The 19,700-nt window shown below is 35.9% G+C and overlaps 1 protein-coding gene across 1 annotated transcript; it reads right to left on the reverse strand.

The window, feature by feature from the left end:
- Positions 1-754: 754 nt before the first annotated feature.
- Positions 755-17,381, reverse strand: LOC131849726 (cathepsin L-like proteinase). Its single transcript, XM_059199841.1, has 13 exons — positions 17,286-17,381; positions 16,308-16,416; positions 14,438-14,540; positions 13,552-13,666; positions 12,361-12,484; positions 11,110-11,219; positions 7,795-7,894; positions 6,715-6,789; positions 4,969-5,204; positions 4,247-4,373; positions 3,469-3,574; positions 1,647-1,831; positions 755-1,329 (listed from the first exon to the last, which is right to left on the reverse strand). Exons 1-13 carry the CDS (start codon positions 17,356-17,358, stop codon positions 1,149-1,151), a joined length of 1,644 nt encoding a protein of 547 aa, XP_059055824.1. The 5' UTR covers positions 17,359-17,381; the 3' UTR covers positions 755-1,148.
- Between the last annotated feature and the right edge of the window lie 2,319 nt (positions 17,382-19,700).

A 19,700-nucleotide genomic window follows, 5' to 3' on the forward strand; every position in this document is an offset into this window, starting at 1 on the left:
CTATTGTTGAATTACAAAATATAAACATTATTTTTTGGTTTCATGATTATCAGTATCGTAATAAATAATAGAGTTAGAGTTTATTAATATCAAACATTAAATAAATTGAAAACGTATGTAAGTTATATAAAAAAGAATCTCTAATTATAAAAAACAAGTTTTTTATATAACTTTGTAAGATCCCTTTGACTGCCATGGTTACCTATAAATAATTATACATTTATAATTGTTGGTGATCCTGAATAAAGTAAAAAAGGAAACTAAAATCCGGCTACTGAAAATTAAACCCTATATAATATGAAAAATAAATACCTTTTACCATCGCACCGCTCGCCATCGACAAGGTATTCATCACACGCTGGAACCTAAGTGGTCTCAGACAGCTCGGTTTCAGAGGAGCTTCCTACCGTGTACACTTACATTGTGGAATGAACTACCTGATGAAGTTTTCTCACGAGACTACAGCATGGGGTTTTTCGAGAAGGGTATATTAAGGTTTCTTAAGGGTCGGCAACGCGCACGTGACACCCCTGGTGTTTCAGGCGTCCATAGGCTACAGTAACCATTTACCATCAGATGGGCCGTATGCTTGTTTGTCACCACAGTAGTATAGAAAAAAATCCAATACCTGTTTTTAAGTCTAAAGTATATTCCCGATCAAATTGTACATTGTATCAGTCGACCCGTGACTTGAGACGTTTATTCCGATATTTCATAAATAATGTTAAAGTTTTTTTTCATAAAATTGGTCACAATTATTAAAAGTTAGCAAGTATGTATTATATAAATTTTATTCATCCATTGCTTTGGTGCTTCGGGCGAGATTTAGTTAATAGTACTGAAGAATATAACTAGATGGCGCTAAAACGAAATTAGAACATTAAAACATTTAGTCAAATGTTATACGAATATTAAGATATGGACTAAAAAATGACCTATATAACGGGATAATACGGTGGATCGAGTTTTTTTTTATAAAATACACATGAACAACATTGAATAAAACTTAGCAAGTATGTATTATATAAATTTTATTTATACATTGCTTTGGTGCTTTGCGGGAGATTTAATTAATAGTACTGAAAAGTATAACTAGATGGCGTTAAAACGAAATTCGAACATTAAAATATTTAGTCAATCAAAATGACCTATATAATGGGATAGTACGGTGCATCCAGAAGCAAGCAATTATTATTTTTAGTAGACATGAGAATGTAGCCGTCCTCGCCCCACTGTTCGCCCCAGGAGTTCCTCACCAGCCAGTACTCCTCACCGTCCCGGATTCCGTAACCTACCACGGTGACAGCGTGGTTGAGGTGTTCATTATTGCTGAAAAATATCGTACTTTTAAAAGAAAAACGTAAATAATAATTTTTTTCTGGAACTTCGAATTTGATATAAAAAAATTACACCTGCCAAAGGAACCACGATCCAAATTTCATGTTTGGAGACCGTTCTTACCTGTGTTGGGGACACACATACAAGAACTTTCACATTTACTAATAATACAGATGTCAGGCCGTCGTGGGCTCTTGCTTTATCAGTTATCTAGTACCCATAACACAAGCTTTAGCTATCTGAACTTGGGTCTAGATGGCGCTGTGTGAATTGTCCTTTTTTTTAAATATATTAATAATAATACCAACCACGAGAAATCATAAAACACTCCATTGGAGTAGAGCAGCATGTCATCGCTGGCGTGAATGGTGGCGGAGACAGCTCCGTACATGTTCAGCGCCACCTTGAGGGCGCTGCCGCTATGTGCTGTGACAGCCGTGTAACCTGATATTTTGTATGTTGACGTCATATTATTTATATGACATATGCCGTCCTGCAAATATTAAATAAGCAATGTAAAAAAAAATAATCCCAATTTCCCTTGGTGACACAAGCTGTGAACGACTGTACCGATTTCGTTTATGCTTTTTTTGTTTTGTCTGTTATTGTATTACATTTTATACAATGAAATTTCGTTTTATTTATTTCATTTGTATGTGAAGGTCTTCATGTGAAGTAAAATTAAGAAAATTGCTTGAAATATTTCAATATTCATAATTAATACAGGACAGCATCAGGACAGGTCAGCTAGTTCGATATAAAACATTAAATACGACTACATTTATTTGTATCACATATCACTTCCTGATAAGTCCACAAATTATACTTGTGCTATGTAATATTATGTTATCTGTGCTTGTACTAACTATGCCCTCGGTTTCACTCGTATGAAATTTATAGCCCATGTGTTATGCGTGTGTTATTATATTTATACTGAAAAGTCATCAAAATCAGTTCATAAGTTTTTAAGTGAAAGGATAACAAACATCCATCAATCTATATATCCATCCATACTAACAAACTTTCGCGTTTAGAATATTGCTAAGATTTAGAGGTTGTTAATATATATAATCACGCCATCTAGCGCTAACAATTGCAACTAAAATGCGCCTATAGTTTCGTTAGTTTATCTATTTGACGCTAGATGGCACTATTTATATACGAAAAGTGTTTAGAAGAAAATCCCGCACGCTCCGAAGAATAATCGAATTATTAACTTCATTTTAATTTGTAAAACGTTATATATGTTTCTGAGGCAACTCTGGTTTAGGTTTCGAGTTAACAGACAGTTTGATTCACACTTTAGTTCAGATTGGTAGTTTGTTCTATTAAATTAATTTTCTTTTTGTTGACGTTGCAAATATTTTGTTATTTTATATCCACTATACGCGAATATCGTAATACGCTCTTTCCGTATAAGTGGTAGAGTGTAATAATATTGTGGAATATAATATAGTCTACTGATACTGCACAACTGCAAAGTTCCAATTCACAAAGATTCAACACTTTATATGTAACTAGCTACTCGACCCGCCTTCGTACGGGTATACATGTATTATATATATAAACCTTCCTCTTGAATCACTCTATGTATTTAAAAAAACCGCTTAGAAATCCGTTGCGTAGTTTTAAAGATTTAAGCATACATACAGGAGCACAGACAGCGACAGCGACTTTGTTTTATACTATGTAGTGATACTGATTTACATTTAATATATATATATTAGTATATATACATATATGTCACAAAAAAAAAAATTAGGGGTGGAATCATTTAGGGGGATGAAAAATAGATGTTATCAGATATATATATATATATATATATATATATATGTCACATTATTTGTAACAAAACTTTTAAATGGCTTGACAGATTTTTATGAAATTTTGTGTGTATGTACAGTAGGTAAGAGTATAGGACGTAAGCTATTTTTCATAATCCTAAGAGATGAAAGCTTCTATATTTTTTATATAAATATAAAAAGTTATTTTTTAATATTTTTATGATTCTATATATTTAACCCTCCTGCAATAAACCCCAGTTTTTTAATAGCAATATTAATTTCTATGGCAGAACAACATTGGCCATATCATATTGTACATATTGTGAGTGTGTAAATAAGGACTTACCTCTTGCAGGTAACCACCATATTCACTTTCTAAAGGTATACCGTATTCCATTATATATTCAAATGACTGCGCCAAATAACCACCGTTACAGCCCATGTTATAGTGCCTGAAACAAAACAACAGTCTCGACACCACAGTTGTTATTTTTTAGGCATTTTATTCGATCCCCACACGAGGGGGGATATCAAACAACGCGTGATCACGTGTCCCAACGTGTAAATTTACGTTCGTTGCGGAGTGACCCACCGGTGGGCATGTTTTTAACGTATTAACCCCCTGAGAGGAATGGGATTGTTAGTAATAGGAACTAGTAATCCCCATTGTTAGCAATGTACCGTGAAAGATCGACCTCCATGGGGTACCTCCTAGAAACCATTGTGATATATCCCTAGTGAATTTATCACGATGTGCTACTGACCTGCCCTTATCATCCTCCACTGGAGCCCCGCCCGCGTAGATCGTTAGCGCAGGCATAGTGCAGATGCCAGCATTGTTGATCAGCCACTAGTGAAATCGATTCTTACACGCAGTTTTTTTTTGTTTGAATATGTTGTGGTAGTCACTACATTCTTCTCTAATGGATTTTGAAACAGAATCCGTATTTCTGCAACTATATATAACCTCATTTGAAAAAAATACGTGCTGAGTTTCTCGTCAGTTCTTCTCATCTCGAAATCATTCAACTGACAGTAGATTTGACATATCATAAGTCTGTAATAGACCTACATGAATAAAGATATTTTAATTGAATTTGATATTAGTATGGAGATGTACTGACCCCCAAGCACAGTCGACCAGTGACTGCTCGCTCAAGTCCGGTGGCGGTGCCTGGAGCGTCCGCGAGGAGGCCGCCTCCACCGTCGCGGTGGTCGCGAACGCCCAACACGAGCCACAGTTTAGTTGATCTACAAAGTAATATATAAAAAATGAGTTATCATACAATTTCAAGGTGAATGACCTTCTTGTAGGTTTTTTTTATTCTCTTTTTATTTATTTATTTATTCAGTAACGATTTATATTGTGTTTGAAATTATAAAATTTTTGCTCAAAGATGTGTCAAAGGTTTTTGAAGTTTAGTTACGCAATAAATTTCTGAACGCACCCTGTTTCACAGGTATCAGCCGTTTGTATGGGAAAATAAAATTGTTGTTTTTACTATTTTACATGCAATTTCTTCATATTTCATCACCGTTTCCTTCCCTGGACTTCCACAAATATTTCAAAACCAAATTTAGCCAAATCGGTTCAGCCGTTCTCGAGTTTTAGCGAGACTAACGAACAGCAATTAATTTTATATATATAGACTAGCTACTCGCCCCGGCTTGGCACGGGTGTACATGTATTATACATATGAACCTTCCTCTTGAATCACTCTATCTATTAAAAAAAACCGCTTCAAAATCGGTTGCGTAGTTTCAAAGATTTAAGTATACATAGGGACAGACAGCGACAGCGACTTTGTTTTGTACTATGTTTCAACAAAGCTTATTTTTAACTTACTCTTAATCGGAGGTACAATTCCTTCTAATCTCAAGTCAAAGTTGTCAGGTAACTCTTTGACAATGCTGTCCACTTCCGTCAAAGTGTGTGGGAAAGGGTGTGTGCCGACGTGTGGTGTGGTGGGCGAGGGTGGCATGGCTCCGGTCAGTCGTGCCAGCTCCGCAGGGGTCCAATCTGCGAACTCGTTGATTCCCATTCTATATGTGGATCGCTTGCGATTGTGAGTTTTGACTCTCCTGATTTTAAATACAAAAATATTACTTTCGTGTTTAATATACTTTATTTATATTATTAACCGGAACTAACTACGATACGAATTGATTAATAAAATTCTTAAAGTAAAGAATTAAATAGAAATATTGGGGCAGAGTTACATATTGTCGTAACGTACACTAGTGCTTTTATTTTATTAGAAATAAAGGTAAATAAATACCTTACCTACACGAACTAATTTTATGGTAAATAAAGGTATTTACCTCTCTCGACGTTTCGACTAGGTTGCACTAGCCGTGGTCACGAGCTGACTGCTCACGAAAGTCGGTTAATAATATAAACAATGAATATTACTCATATAACTCTAACATGAGTTCACATCAGTATTGTTCCGGCTAATCTCTGAAATGGCTGTACCGATTTTGACGCGACTTTTATTGGCAGGTAGCCGAGGAGTCACTTAGGCTTTTATTTTAGAAAAATAAAGTTAAATTCCACGCAGACGAAGTCGCGTGTATAGATAGTTTTAAGTGTCTGTCTGTTCGTTCTTGTTAATCTCTGAAACAGTTGCACTGATTTTGGCAGGACCCTCAGATAGCTAATGTTATGAAGGGTAACTTGGACCCCTTACATTTAAGAAATTCAAATTCAAATTCATTCATTCATTCATTTATTCATGTAGGACATTTTAGCCGCTTATGAACGTCAAATTTTTTATATTATAATTTTAATTCTTTATCTTCTACGGAATTAACTTTTTGTTATAATAAATATATAAATTACATTTTTTATAACATAAAAAAAAGTAATTCCGCAGTCGCTGGTAACAGCCAGTTAACTGCTAACAGTAACTAACAGTTAACTGCTACCACTAAGTGGTAGATACTGCTACCATCTACTGTCCAGTATTTCTATAATAGTGTATTACAGTTGATTCATCTTATTAATTGATAATTAATCAAAGAAATTACTTAACGAACATATGTTCATGGACCACAAATTATTAATATTAATTACTCGCCCCGGTTTCGCTCGGGTGTACATGTATTATATATATAAACCTTCCTCTTGAATCACTCTATCTATAAAAACAACTGCTTCAAAATCCGTTGCGTAGTTTTAAAGATTTAAGTATACATAGAGACGAACGGACAGCGACAGCGACTTTGTTTTATACTATGTAACTAGCTTTTGCCCGCGGCTTCGATCGCGTTGATTGACGTACTTTCATCCCTTGTTTTATCCCCTTGGGGGTGGAATTAATCAAAATCCTTTCTTAAAGGATGCCTACGTCATAGTAGCTTTATGCAAAAAATTGACAAAGTTTCATACAAACTTTCATCCCCTATTTTATCCCCTTGGGGTAGAATTAATCAAAATCCTTTCATAGCGGAAGCCTACGTCATAACATCTACCTGCATGCCAAATTTCAGCCCGATCCGTCCAGTGGTTTGGGCTGTGCGTTGGTAGATCACTACGTCTGTCAGTCAGTCACATTTGAGTTATATATATTTAGATGATTCATCAACTTACCTCCAGTTGTATTCAAACACAAACTTCCTCATCTCGTCATCGTCAGCATACTTCTTCTTGTGGTGACTCTTAAATCTAAAAAATACATCTTCATTTCATTCTATTCTATTCTATTCTATTAATAATAATAATAATAACACGAAACACCAAACACGTAGACACGTTGCAGATCCCCTCCTCTACAATAGACCTATTACAAAAAGCCGTCATTCTCAAGACATATCGTATTGTACGGAAATATCTGTCGTCTTCACTTTTTGCCATATAAATTAAAAAAGCTATAAAAAATTAGGGGTTGATGGTAGAAGGGTGAAAATTTAGGATTGTATCATAAAAAAATAGAAACTAAAAATTTTGTCTATGAAATAAAATAAAAAATTAGGGGTGGACTACCCCTAACATTTAGGGGGATGAAAAATAGATGTTGGCCGATTCTCAGACCTACTCAATACGCTCACAAAATTTCATGAGAATCGGTCAAGCCGTTTCGGAGGAGTATGGGAACGAAAACTGTGACACGAGAATTTTATATATATATATATATATATGTATTTATATTAGTTGTATAGAATCCATAACACAAACTCTGCTTAGCTTGGTACTAGATACAGATGTGTTGTTTGACCTGATATATTCCAGTCCCGCCTGATGGTAGGTGGCAACCGTCGTTACTATTACATGAACATCACCACGCAGAAGACCATACCATATGACGACAGTGATATCACTCATGTTAAGGGTAAAAGGGAATTGTTAGTAATGTGGATTGATGGTCATATTGCTGGCAATGTACCATGTCAGGTTGACCTCCACGCGGTTCCCCCTGGAAACCATCGCGATAATTTCTTTGTGAATTTATCACGATGTGCTAACTGACCTGACCTCATGCTCATCTTATCATCCTCCACTGGTGCCCCGCCAGCGTAAACCGTTAGCGCAAGCGGGTGCACCATTCCATTATAGTCAACCATTAAAAAAAACCACTCATGCGTAGCCATTAGTCATAAAGCGACGGTAATCTTACCATCAGGTGAGCTACTTAAATTACAGTTTTTTTTTGTTAGAACCTGTGTACTTTACCGATCAAAAGCTAAGTCCAGATCCACTGGTACATCAGGATGCAGATGCTGCAGCGCGCTGTTCAGAGGCATCTCGGCCATCTGAGTCTGGCATTCGGAATCTAGAACAATCTCAATCTTAATAATAATATTATAAATGCGAAAGTTTGTCAATATGTTACTCTTCTGTTTGTTACTCTTTCACACAAAAACTACTAAACGAATTTTGATGAAACTTTACAGTAATATAAGCTATATTGGAATATATAATTGGAGCTGCATCGGAATAACATATATTTGTATATAAAAATTACGTGTCACGTTGTTTGTCCGCGATGGACTCCTAAACTACTGAACCGATTGCAAATTTGATTTGCACATTGTGTGCAATTTGATCCAACTTGAAAGATAGGATAGCTTACATCTCAATTTGTAATCGCAATATTATTTTATTCAAGAACCTTAGACACAGCAACGCGTGGCCGGGTCTGATGGTAGACTATATTTTTTATTGAAATTTAACGCGACATCTAGTGAAAGGTAAGTTTGTGTTATATGCTAGACAACTGATATACATATTATATACATTTTTCTGAAATAATAATATATAAATAACACATAATATATATATTTTTTCTTACGGACAATTAACACAGCGCCATCTAGTCCCACGGTAAGCAGAGCTTGTGTTATGGGTACTAGACAACTGATATAAATACTTAGATAAATTTTTTTAGTAATTAGATATATAATACGAGGATATGTAGATAGACACATAATATATATATTTTTTTCTTACAGACATAAATAGGCGGAATGGTAATGTTAGTAATGTGGATAACGTACCATGTCAGATCGACCTCCACGCGGTTGCTCAAACTATTAAATATTTGTGAATTTCATAGCGAGATATTTTTTTTCAAATCTTTGACTACCAACCTCTTTTATATATTTTTATTGTCGTAAAATTTGCTTTAAAAATGTTTATTTAATATATTTTTAAGTTTAGTTAAAATATTTTTCCAAAAACTACAACTTACAATAGAATTTTTAAAATGGAGTTTGTATTTTTGCATTTAGCCACTGATTAAAAGGTCGATCTTTAGACCATAGACGAATAGATTTAGAGATAAACTTCATTTTGTAATTAAATACATTGGTGAATGGTTTATATAACATAGGGTTTATTATCTTTTGAACTGGTTGAATCGTGGGAAACGGCTGCTGTAATTTTCGAAACTATCTGCTCTTCATAATTTAATCACGAGCGCGTCTGTTCATAGATATTTTTTTTATGGATGATAATGTAATGGTGCACCCGCCTGCGCTAACGGTTTACGCTGGCGGGGCACCAGTGGAGGATGATATGAGATGAGTATGAGGTCAGGTCAGTTAGCACATCGTGACAAATTAATCAGGAATTAATAACGATGGTTGGGATGTGATGTACGTATGTGTAGTGATGTGGACTAATAATCCCATTGCTAGCAATATGCCAAGATAATTCAAATTCAAATTCAAAAATCATTTATTCATGTAGGACATTTTAGCCGCTTATGAACGTCAAGTTTTACATTATATTTTTTTCCCTACCGTCCAGTTCGGTATATAGATCCAATTGAGAAGAACTGGCAAGAAACTCAATTGAATTACTTTTTTTTTAAATCCAGTTTATTTACAATGCATAGGTATTTATATAGGTGTCTATGTCTAACATTATAATGAAAATCCCGAACATGAAAACTATTGCCATGCACGCTCGTCATTCAAGTAATCGTTTAGTGAGTAGATAGGTTGACCTCCACACAGTTCCCCTGGAAACTATCGCGATAAATTCTTGGTGTTATATGTCACAATGTGCTAACTGACCTGACCTCATGCCCATCCTATCATCCTCCACTGGTGCCCCGCCAGCGTATACCGTTAGCGCAGGCGGGTGCACCATTACATTAGCATACACTAAAATAAACCACGATGGAACCGTGTGGAAGTCAACCTAACTTGGCACATTGCTAGCAATGTAATCATGAATATATATAACTAACAATCACCTTCCCACTGTCTCTAGATATTATCCATCTACATTCCATGATGCCGGACACAAGGTCCAATTTCCTCTCGGCTGAAAACCTTTAAATTGGTTAAGACAATTGTTCCAACACCTTAATCAACCCTCAAACCGCAGTTAACATTCTCTAGTCTTCATAAAACAAATACCTTAACCGTTATTGAAGTAATAAAGAAACATACACAAAGAATTTTCAGACATTGATATTTTTTCAAATTCATTGCATGCCTCCAAAGGGAAGTAATACAAAAATTGAATTGTATCTAATATGACACAATAATTATGTATTTGTAGATTTTGTCTTTTCTTTTTTAAATGTACTAGTTACTTTCCAGACATTGTAATGTAGGTACTTGGGTATTCTTTGTTTAGTTAATAATTAATAGTTATGTTTTCTTCACTGTCTATGTTATAATTGTTTTGTTATATTTCATATTACTGTATCGTCTGATTATAGTAAAATATAAAAAAAAAATCTAACCTTAATATCTAGGCTCATTATCACAATTCTACTTATTAATATAATAGTACTAAATACTTTTCGGTACTCGTTGTCTATCAACTATCTATATATATATATATATATAAATTTGTAATTATAACTGTAATGACTGTTTGTACCAAAAAAAAAAAAGTTGTCGACCGGGAGGAAACTGATCACATTGACCTATTGTTGGCTCGAAACGATTTAGGTGTAATTTCGATCGTGAAAACAGCATTTGAATAGAAATTAGTTGAAGATAAAGGGGTAATTTAAAATACAATGTGTAGAGAGCCTGTCTTAATGATTTTTTTAGGCGATTTAGATCATGTCATGTACTAGCTGTACACGCGACTTCGTCCGGTTGGTATTTAACTTTATTTTTCTAAAATAAAACTAGCCTAAGTTACCCCTTATTACATCAGCTACCTGTCAAAAAGTACCGTCAAAATCGGTCCAGCCATTTCAGAGATTAGCCGGAACAAACAGACCGACAGACAGACAAAAATTTTAAAATATACCGTATTTATATTCATATGCATGTAGTAAAAACGGTTATTTCAATAGTACAAACAGACACTCCAATTTTATTTATATGTATAGATTACTGAAACCTTCAAGAAAAGAGCCCATTTCTTCTTAATATGCCTGCAACGCACTTGAAACTCCCCTACTTTTGCGGGTGCTCATAGGCGTCGGTATCGGGAAATCAGTTCAGGTGAGCTGCAAACTCGTATATCCCCTATACTATACAAAAAAATGCAATAGTCTGATGAATATCACCTTACCATTAACAAGAAGGTGTTCCAATGAGAACGCGGTGTGATATCCCTCGAAGGTTGTGATGATGTGCGAGGAGGCAGCTCCCGTCCACCAGTTGTATTTCTTTGATGTCCTCCTAAATGTACACGTCATCAATTATTGCTGTGCACGCGCGGTATTGTTAAGTTAAATCATTTAAAAATAACAATTTTAACTCATCATCATCACTTGCTTCGTCCTTATCCCATTTATATTACACCCACAAATAAATGGGATAAGGAAGAAGCAGGTGATGGTCGTAATGTTTTTCTCTTCCATTCATCTCTGTTCGCAGTCATCTCGTTATTTACTTCCTTTCTTACCATATCATCTTTCACACAGTCCATCCATCTCCTTTTCGACCTTCCTCTGCCCTTATAACCATCCACATTCATATGTAATACCGTCCTTAGGATATGATCTTCATTCCTACGCATTACATGTCTATACCACGATAGACGATTACTCTTCAACCTCTCTGACACCGGTGCCACTTTCATACTTCCTCTAATGTATTCATTCTTTATCTTGGCCATCCTTGTCACACCACACATCCATTTTAACATTAGCATTTCAGTTGCATGCTTCATTCAGTCTTTCATCCGTCGCCTTTACGGGCCAGCACATTCGCATTTCCGTTGTATGCAGTTGTCTTTAATCCATGGAATTTACGGGCCAGCACTCAGGTCCATACAAGACAACAGGCCGGATCATGATCTTGGAAACGTTTCCCTTAAGTTTGATGATTTTTAATTCTTTGTCATTATTTTTTAATTGTTTGTTAATTTTTAATTCCTTGTCATTATTTTTTAATTCTTTGGTAATATTTTACCCCTTGGTAATTTTTAATTCTTTGTTAGAATAGAATAGAAAATCATTTATTTAAATAAACTTAATTTAAGCATTTTTGAATAGTCAACAATTTTTTTTTAATATACCGCTTAATTGGAAAGCTGTCTCATTACAAGAAGAATAAGAAAGAAACTTGAGTGTTGCTCTTTTAAATAATTCTTGTAAGTTCACATTTACAAGTCGAAACGTGTGATTACAAACTACCAACCAGCACTCATTTATTAGGATCAAGTATAAAAACACAATAAGAGCAGACCAGTCCCTACAAGCAGCACTCGTTCAGGAGTATGACTGATGAGTTAACTTTTTATTCCTTGTTAATTTTTAATACTTTGATAATTTTTATACAATTTTTTGGTAATGGGTAATTTGATACAACTTCGTACCTGATGGGTATATCCAAGCCCTCCTCATTCTTGTACACGTAAAGTTTCTCCTCGTGTAGCGTCCTATCGGCACTGTCCGACCGTATCCAAACGTCTACAGCTTTATCATTAAAGGCCATTTGTTCTGAAAGTATAAAGATTTTGGTGGCAATTAAGCATACGGCCTATCTTATGGTTACCGTAACCTATAGACAACAAGGTTTAATTATGTGTTATCGACCCTTAAGAAACTTTTCTTTAACGGATGAATGTAATGGTGCACCCTTCTCTCTTCAATTTTATAGTAAGCTTTTTTACAAAGGAAGTATTTTATATAATATTTAAATCTTTTTCAAGCAGATTTATAACAGACTCTGGTATTTTTTTGTAAAACCGTACGCAATTATCATAAAACGAATTACTAACTTTAGTTAAAGTAGATTCAGGTAAAATCAGTTTTTTATTGTGTAAAACTCTTTTGAAATTGTCTATATTCTTCCTAGCATACATGATATTTAATTATTATTTTTAGGGTTCACATCAATTTTTAAGAAAAATCCTCCCTGCTATACTGACTTTGGTCTACAAATACGTAGGTCGGTAGTTGTATAATGCTCTTTCGGTGGGTGAGCCGCGGTATTCAGTCGTCGAGCACAGAGCGTGCCGGTTGTGTTTTGGACACTAAAGTGAATTGTATTAGAAATGGGTTTATCCCGGTCTTAGTTGGGCCTGGAGGGAAGCTGCAAGTAGTGAAGGTGAGTGTTAATGCATTCTAAAAGGGCCTTTTAAACCTACACCCGTGTCACAAGTCACGGGCGCTACTTGGGGTTTCCCTTGCGGTAGCCGGCTTCAAAGCCTAAGTCGTCATCATAATTAGTGCTTCTTACATTATGTAATCTTAAGGATTCCTTAGATGTTATTATTTGACGAGCTCGGTGGTCTAGCGGTCTAGCACACCGCTTTACGACCGATGGTCGCTGGTTCTATTCCTCGCACGGCAAAAACATTGGTATTCCTGAGTATGATTGTTTGTATCGGTCTGGGTATTTTCTATGTATAATATGTATTTACAAAAAAATATATATATCTATGTATATGTATCAGTTATCTAGTACCCATAACACAAGCTTTAGCTAGCTTAACTTGGGTCTAGATGGCGCTGTGTGAATTGTCCTGAGATTATTATTATTATTATGTATCTTAAATGCTTACCACTAAATACCCAATCCTCATTAGATGTAGGCAGGAGGCTGAACTCACTTCCTTCAAATGTAGATGAGTAGCAGACCATCTCTATTGTCTGCGTGTCCTCGGATTGTGGGTGATACTGTCAGGAGTAAACTTTCATGAAATTACAGGGTATTTTTTTTATTGGATTGTTTTGAGCTATTGTCAGATGTGTAGCCCCTGTAGCACTGCGACCTACATAGATCTATTGTGCTCGCCCTTTTCAGAGTTCGCTACCTAGACCCGTAAGGGACAAGAATTGAAGGATATTCTTAGGAGCGATCGTTTTTATCTCCTCAGGATAGAGTGTATACTTTCCAAAGGAGATATTTCGTTTATGCATGAGTGGGCTACAACCACATAGGATGTGTAGCGGCGTTTCCTCTTCAGTTTGGCAGAATCTGCAGATACTTGACGTGCATAGGCCTAGTTTGGCCATATGCTTGTTTAATTTGCAGTGTCCTGTGAGGGCCCTAGTCATCATGCATATGTTGTTTTTACTCAATAGCAGTAGTCTATTGGAGTATTTGGTCGGGCTAATCCTGAAATGGCTGCACCGATTTCGACGGGACTCTTATTGGTAGGTAGCTGATGTAATAAGGAGCAACTTAGGCTACTTTTATTTAAAAAAAATAGCGTTAATTTCCACGCGGACGAAGTCGCGGGTACAGCTAGTTAGTAATAAGATATGATGGGACTGGCATTATCATATTATGATAAAAGTCCCTAAATAAGAAGTAAGAATTAAAAAAAAAGTAGGCATGTGAATTGGCACATGTCTAGTTAGTTCATGTGACAATCAACGTAAAAATGATATAAAGTTATTTCCTGTTAAAAAAGTAAAAGATTTAAGTAATGAATGTATATTTACCGTAACTAAGGTACCGTCTCCATCGTTATTCTTCACCAGGTAATACTTGGTTATCATGCCATTATACAACTCGATCCGAGAACGGTTGGCGGCCTCGTTGTACCTAAAGCCCAATTTACACTCAGCCCGAGTGGGCAGGGAAGTGAGCAGCGCGAGAGTGTAAACATGAGTGGAAACACTTCCCATGCCATTGCGCCGCCACTCGCGCTGCCCGGCGCTCCCTCGATTGTCGGTTTTTCGTGCGCGAGTCAAAGGACTGGCAGCGCGAGTGGCAGCGTGTGTTTACATTCAGCCCTCTCGCTCAGTTAATTCATTACACGTCAGCCATCTTTGCGAGTCGCCCGATAAGTATGAGGGCTGAGTGTAAACGACACTCGCGCTGACGCGGCAATGTTTCCCGCAGCGCGAGTGGCAGGGGAAGCGGCTGAATGTAAAAGTGGCATAACAGTAGCAGAAATATCATCCTTACATAGTGTTCAAAATCTACCCTGTAACATCGTAAGCACAGATTATTATATTAGAGTCCGTTAGTTTGTGTTCCCGCGGTTTCTGTTCCCCTCCCTTACCCAGTACTGAACTGACCGTAGAGCGGCCTTGACGCGCGCGCGCATTGTGTTGTGAATTAAAATAAATTAGAACTGTGTTAAACCTACTGTGAAACTGGAAAGCTAGCGAAGATACCTTCGAGACCCTGAAGCCCAAGAAATCCGCAGAACCATACAGGTACGAGACAGACGTTTCCAAATATTTTCCCTATATATATATACATAGTATTTTCCCTAACATTTTGGTAGCAGAGCGTAGTTTCCCTAACACATAGTATAAAACAAAGTCGCTGTCGCTGTCTGACCCTATGTATGTTTAAATCTTTAAAACTACGCAACGGATTTTGAAGCGGTTTTTTTAATAGATGGAGTGATTCAAGAGGAAGGTTTATATGTATAACTAGCTTATGCCCGCGGCATTGCTCGCGTTAAGAAGTATTATTGTTAATTAGGTATAGTTTTTGCGGCTTTACTTTTGTTCAACGTGTGTAAAAAAGGGCCTACAAAACTTCTTTGTACACAATATTCTTAACTAATCTGACATTAGACGCTAAAACTATCAAGCTATTGACTGAAGTTACTGAGCGAGCAACATAAAACTGTCCATGAGGGAAGTAATGTTTTCTCAAGGCAATACCCGCAAACTTAGCCGTGTCGTATCAAGTGCCCCAACATTTCCCCCACCTATTCTCAATAATATCTATAATCTGTTTATTGTTAGCTTCAATACACAAAGAACACTCAGTTGACTAGTTTGTTACTTACATTTCAAATTTGGAAACATAGTCAGTCACGTAATGTTGGTAACGTCACCAATAGTAATAGAGATAAAGAGGCCGGGAACAAGGAGGGAGCGGGCTGCTCTCTCTCTGTTCGAAGCAACTGAGACGACCAGACGTGAATGTACAGCGACGCAATTTATGTGCAGTGTAATTTGAAAATGGAATAAAATAAAAGTACTGCTGCATCGACGTTACATTTCTGAAACTTCCCAATAATCCATACAAACTACTTACATTTCAAATTTGGAACCATAATAAGTCACGTGATGTTGGTGACGTCACTATAATGGCGCCACCAATAGTAATAGATATAAAGAGGCCGGGAACAAGGAGGGAGCGCGCTGCTCTCTGTCTGTTCGAGGCATCGGTTGCCTCGAACAGACAGAGACAGACGACCAGACGTGAATGTACAGCGACGCAATTTATGTGGAGTGTAATTTGAAAATGGAATAAAATAAAAGTACTGCTGTATCGACGTATCATTTCTGAAACTTCCCAATACTATGCTATAAGCAATTATAATATTAAAACTTATATGACTACCATATCTCAAAAGGCTCCACTAAATCATGGAATATGTCGATTATTTCCCCTTTGAAATGGTATTTTGACGGCAATCTCAGCCCGTCCAGCAGGTCCTCGTTGTCTGCATCTGTTGTACAATTGAATATAATTATAATAAAACCAGCTATTCCCGCGACTTCGTCCGCGTGGAATTTAACTTTATTTTTCTAAAATAAAAGTAGCCTAAAGAACTGAAAATTTTTTGTTCGTCTTAATTTATTCGTTCCATTAGGTACTGATAGGTTCAAACTAACACATTTACATCCTGCATCATCCCATATTTTATCCCCATGGGGGTTAAATTTATCAAAATCCTATTTAAGCGAAGGTCTTCATCATAGTAGCTCCAATCTTTAATTTTAGTTCAATCAGTCGAAAATCTAAGAAGATTTATACAAATTTTCGTCCCCTATTTTATCCCCTTAGGAGTGAAATTTATCAAAATCCTTTCTTAGCGGGTGCCTACGTCATAACATCTACCTGCATGCCAAATTTCAGCCCGATCCGTCCAGTGGTTTGGGCTGTGCGTTGAGATCACCATGTCAGTCAGTCAGTCAGTCAATTATATATATTTAGATGTTGCATTCTTTCATTCACCTGTACATATAAATAAAATTGGAGAGAAAGAAAACGAAAACAAAAAAGAAATTGTTTGTAATATTGAAATAACCGTTTTTTACTACATATGAATATAAACACGGTACATACACCAAAATAATTTTTTTACAATTTTTGTCTGTCTCCCGGTTTGTTCCAGCTAACCTCTGAAACGGCTGGACCGATTTTGACGGGACATTTATTGGCAGGTAGCTGATGTAATAAAGAGTAACTTAGGCTACCTTTATTTTAGAAAATTTAATTTAATTCCACGCGGACGAAGTCGCGTGTACAGTCCAAAATAAGCAAAATAAAAACTGGCCGAGCCTTTCCATACTGCTTCTAAGAGCACTCACTCACCTAAAATGAAATATCCCGAACTGATTTTTAATATTGTGATATAAAAAAATATTTTATCAATTAACTGCACCATATTGAAATAGTGATCGTATCAGTAAACACGATTAATGACTGAACTTTTATTGTATCACATTGTAATCTCACATTGCTCATTACAGGGGCTCAATATTGTTATCATTTCCCTGTAAGTAACACTAGCTACCCGCCCTGTCTCTGCTTGCGTACAATACTCATAGTCTCTATAAACTTGTTGTCCCTAAGTATCGTTTAGAAAAAGTCAATAGGTCGTTTATATACTGGAATTACCCTTAAATAAATTCAAAACGTCTGTTAAATAATATTTACTGAACAAAGCCTATTATATTATAAATGTGTTTGTTACGCTTTCACGCAAAAACTACTGAACCGATCATCATGAAATTTTGTACACACGTTCTTGGAGGTATTAGAATGAACGTAGGATACTTTATATTAAAAAAAATAAATAAACAAATCAATGATAAACAAAAAACAAAATATCAACGTTTTGCTACTTCAGCGCTATGTCAGTAGCAGTCAGTAATGAAGTTTTGCGAGCGAACCCGTGGGAAAAAGCTAGTATGTATATAATAAAACAGTAAAATTATGACAAGACGACAATCGTCTGCTTGTCTGTCTGTTTAACTGTCAATATTTAATATTCACTCTTTTATAAAATTTCACCTTTTTATCAAGGTATGGTTTTTGTTCCGTGTAGTGTCGAGGGATACAACTAGTATTTGATATAGGAGAATAATACAACAAAAAACATTTTTGAGATAAACAACACCGGTTTTGTGTCGTAATTAATAGGCTATGTTATTAAAAAAAAACTGTAAATCGCGATAATATTCATATAATTACAATAATTAATGAAAAAACGTATATACTATGACAAGTTAACGGTAAAATTAACCTGCAGTTACTTATTACGGTATACAAAATATGATTTTATATATAACTAGCTGTACCAGCGACTTCGTTCGCGTGGAAATTATTTATTTATTTATTTATTAAAACTTTAATGCACATAATTGAAAGTACATATGGCGGACTTAACACCATGCGGCATTATCTACCAGTCAACCATGGGTGGTGCAGAGAATAATTGTTGGCGGTGCAAATATAAAAAATATATTAAACGATACACATAAAAATATATATGAATAAATAACATATATATACTTACATAAACCATACATAAATACATATTTAATAATCTGACAATGAAATATCATGTACTGCCACAAATAATGGAATTAAAAAAAATATATATATTTATCTAAAAATAAAAAGCACAATGAGAAAACAGGAAAGGAAAGGTTCAAGTTTAAATAAGTAATTTACGTTTGAAAGTTACAAAGTGTGATTGCCTGAATGGCGAAAGAATAATGGACGAAACCAGACAAAATTATCTTTATTTTTCTAGAATAAAAGAATTCTAATAATAATAATAATAATAATCTAATAACAATTCACACAGCGCCATCTAGACCCGAGTTAAGCTATCTAAAGCTTGTGTTACGGGTACTAGATAACTGATACAAGTACATAGTTTTTTTTTTTCGTAAATACATACATAATATAAATAGAAAATACCCAGACCGATACAAACAATCATACTCATGAATACAAATGTTTGTGCCGTTTTGGCTAGACCGCTAGACCACCGAGGTCGTCATTCTCTTCAATTCTAAAGCCTAAGTTACTGTCCAGAGCAGTGAGTATGTATATGTTCTGTTTATACTATATCATATTGCGTGTCGAGGTTCTCTCAAGAGAACTACAGCATGGGGTTTTTCAAGAAGGGTATATTAAGGTTTCTCAAGGGTCGGCAACGCGTGGCACCCCTGGTGTTTCAGGCGTGCATAGGCTACGGTAACCGTTTACCGTCAGATGGGCCGTATGCTTGGTAAACATCGTTGTTTAAAAATATGGTAACGCATTATTGGTATCACGGGTGTTATGAGATATCATAATATCCGTGATGATGTTCGTGTGTAAGAAGCACTAATTATGATGGACGACTGAGGCTTTGAAGCCGGCTACCGCAAGGGAAACCCCAAGTAGCGCCCGTGACTTGTGACACGGGTGTAGGTTTAAAAGGCCCTTTTAGAATGCATTAACACTCACCTTCACTACTTGCAGCTACCCCCCAGGCCCAACTAAGACCTGGATAAACCCATTTCTAATACAATTCACTTTAGTATCCAAAACACAACTGGTACGCTCTGCGCTCGTCGACTGAATGCCGCGGCTCACGCAACGAAAGAGGATTATTCAACTACCGACCTCCGTATTTATAGACCAAAGTCAGTGTAGTAGGTTGGTCTATAAATACTAGATGGCGCTATTTACAATATTCGTAATAATACTTACATTGGGTACTTCATTAGT

The sequence above is a fragment of the Achroia grisella genome, unplaced genomic scaffold (assembly GCF_030625045.1).
Source record: "Achroia grisella isolate CSIRO2021 unplaced genomic scaffold, CSIRO_AGI_Agris_v1 utg660, whole genome shotgun sequence".
Lineage (NCBI taxonomy): Eukaryota > Metazoa > Arthropoda > Insecta > Lepidoptera > Pyralidae > Achroia > Achroia grisella.

Coding starts and splice junctions, on each gene's coding strand:
- LOC131849726 (XM_059199841.1), bottom strand. CDS start 17,358: ATGGTGCAGTTAATTGATAAAATATTTTTTTATATCACAATATTAAAA. Junction 4,374..4,968: donor AATTGTACCTCCGATTAAGA/GTAAGTTAAAAA, acceptor ATTACTTTGTAG/ATCAACTAAACTGTGGCTCG. Junction 1,330..1,646: donor GTGTTTTATGATTTCTCGTG/GTTGGTATTATT, acceptor GATATTTTTCAG/CAATAATGAACACCTCAACC.